General features: G+C 40.2%; 1 protein-coding gene across 1 annotated transcript; it reads left to right on the forward strand.

Annotated features, from left to right (window-relative positions):
• The first annotated feature begins 200 nt into the window (after positions 1-200).
• On the forward strand, positions 201-1,112 carry LOC125362451 (mas-related G-protein coupled receptor member A-like). Its single transcript, XM_048361296.1, has one exon. The coding sequence runs from the start codon at positions 201-203 to the stop codon at positions 1,110-1,112; it is 912 nt and encodes a 303-aa protein (XP_048217253.1).
• Positions 1,113-1,646: the final 534 nt, after the last annotated feature.

The raw sequence follows: 1,646 nt of genomic DNA on the forward strand, positions 1-1,646 counted from the left end.
CAATGAAAATAATAGTTACCACACTTCAGGATAAAGCTAAGGTATAGAAATTACATATGAATTTCTGAAGCTGACTTTTTGCTTTCAGGAACACCAATGGAGTGATTATGAATGTGGAAGCAACCACACTATACTTGAAGACAGACATGACAAGAACCATGACATCTAACTATAAGCACATCTCTCAAGGGAATTGCGTCATGGAGAAGACAATTCTCCAATGCTTTGGTGCCATCATTGCTGTGATTGGACTGGCAGGAAATGCAGCTGTGATCTGGCTCCTGGGCTTCCGGATTCCAAGAAATGCCATCTCAGTTTACATTCTAAATTTGGCTGTGGCTGACTTCCTCTACCTATGCTTTCAATTTATATATTACCTGCATGAATTCACCAGTTATTTCCTTCATAGCATGGGAGACTATTTCTTTCATGCCTTTCACTTCCTGTTTTTCTATTTGTGTATAGCAGGCCTGGGCTTTCTCAGTGTTATTAGCCTGGAGCGCTGCCTGTCTGTCCTGTGTCCCATCTGGTACCGGTGCCGCCGCCCAAGACATGCATCATCTTTCATGTGTGTGCTGCTGTGGGTCCTACCAGTGCCATTTTCTTCTTTGCTAACTCATTACTGTCCAGATACTTCTGCCGTTTATTATTATGGGCATCAGTGTGCGTTAAATATACTTTCTGCTGATGGATACTTGCTGCTTCTCTTTGTGATTGTCTCAGGGTCCAGCTTGGCTATAACTGTAAGAATGTTCTGTGGTTCTCGACGGATGTCACTGACCAGGTTGTATGTGACCATCCTGCTCTCAGTGCTGGTCTACATCTTCTGTGGACTGTGCTTTCTAATTTTTTCCTCACTAAAAGTTATGTTTTCTATTGATATCTACCACTTCTACTGTTATCTTTATGAGCTTTTAGATTTACTAGCCGCTGTTAACAGCTGTGCCAACCCCATCATTTACTTCTTTGTTGGCTCCTTCAGGCAGTGGCAGAGGCAAAACCTTCAGCGGGTTCTGCAGAAGGCTCTGCAGGACACTCCTGAAGACAATGAATGTGGAGGCAGCCTTTCTCAGGGGACCCTGGAGATGTCAGCAAGCAGAGTGGAGCCTTAAAAACACCGTTGCCCTGGTCTCTGTCCATGTCTCAGAAGTTCCTCCGTAATTCTTTACTATATTCAAATAAATGCACTTATCTTTGTTTGTTCATCTTTGCACAAGATTTAGCATTACTATGAAAGCACAATGTCTGTATCACTCTGTATGAACAATGCACTATATAATATTTGCTTAATAATAATTGCTGAGCACATATTCACTTTAGTTTTGCATCAGCAGAGATTCTCCTATAAAGCACAAAACCCTGTTTATCATCCTCTCATACACAGTAGTTTATCACATTTTTATTTTATCTTTATACTCAAGTGTGAATCACAATGTGTACCTTGTTTAAAGCATTGTTGCATGTACTAAAGTTATTCCTGAGAACATAAGTCCATATTTCAGTAGCTCATCAAGCTTTTTGGAATATCATGTCCTTGAAAGCATATTTCCTCTGACAATAACATTTCCTATTTGTTTATATAAAGATGCTGGAGATATTTGTCACTGACATGTTTACAAGTTGGTCTTTGATTCTGGTAATAGATT

Source organism: Perognathus longimembris, chromosome 13 (assembly GCF_023159225.1).
Source record: "Perognathus longimembris pacificus isolate PPM17 chromosome 13, ASM2315922v1, whole genome shotgun sequence".
Classification (NCBI taxonomy): domain Eukaryota; kingdom Metazoa; phylum Chordata; class Mammalia; order Rodentia; family Heteromyidae; genus Perognathus; species Perognathus longimembris.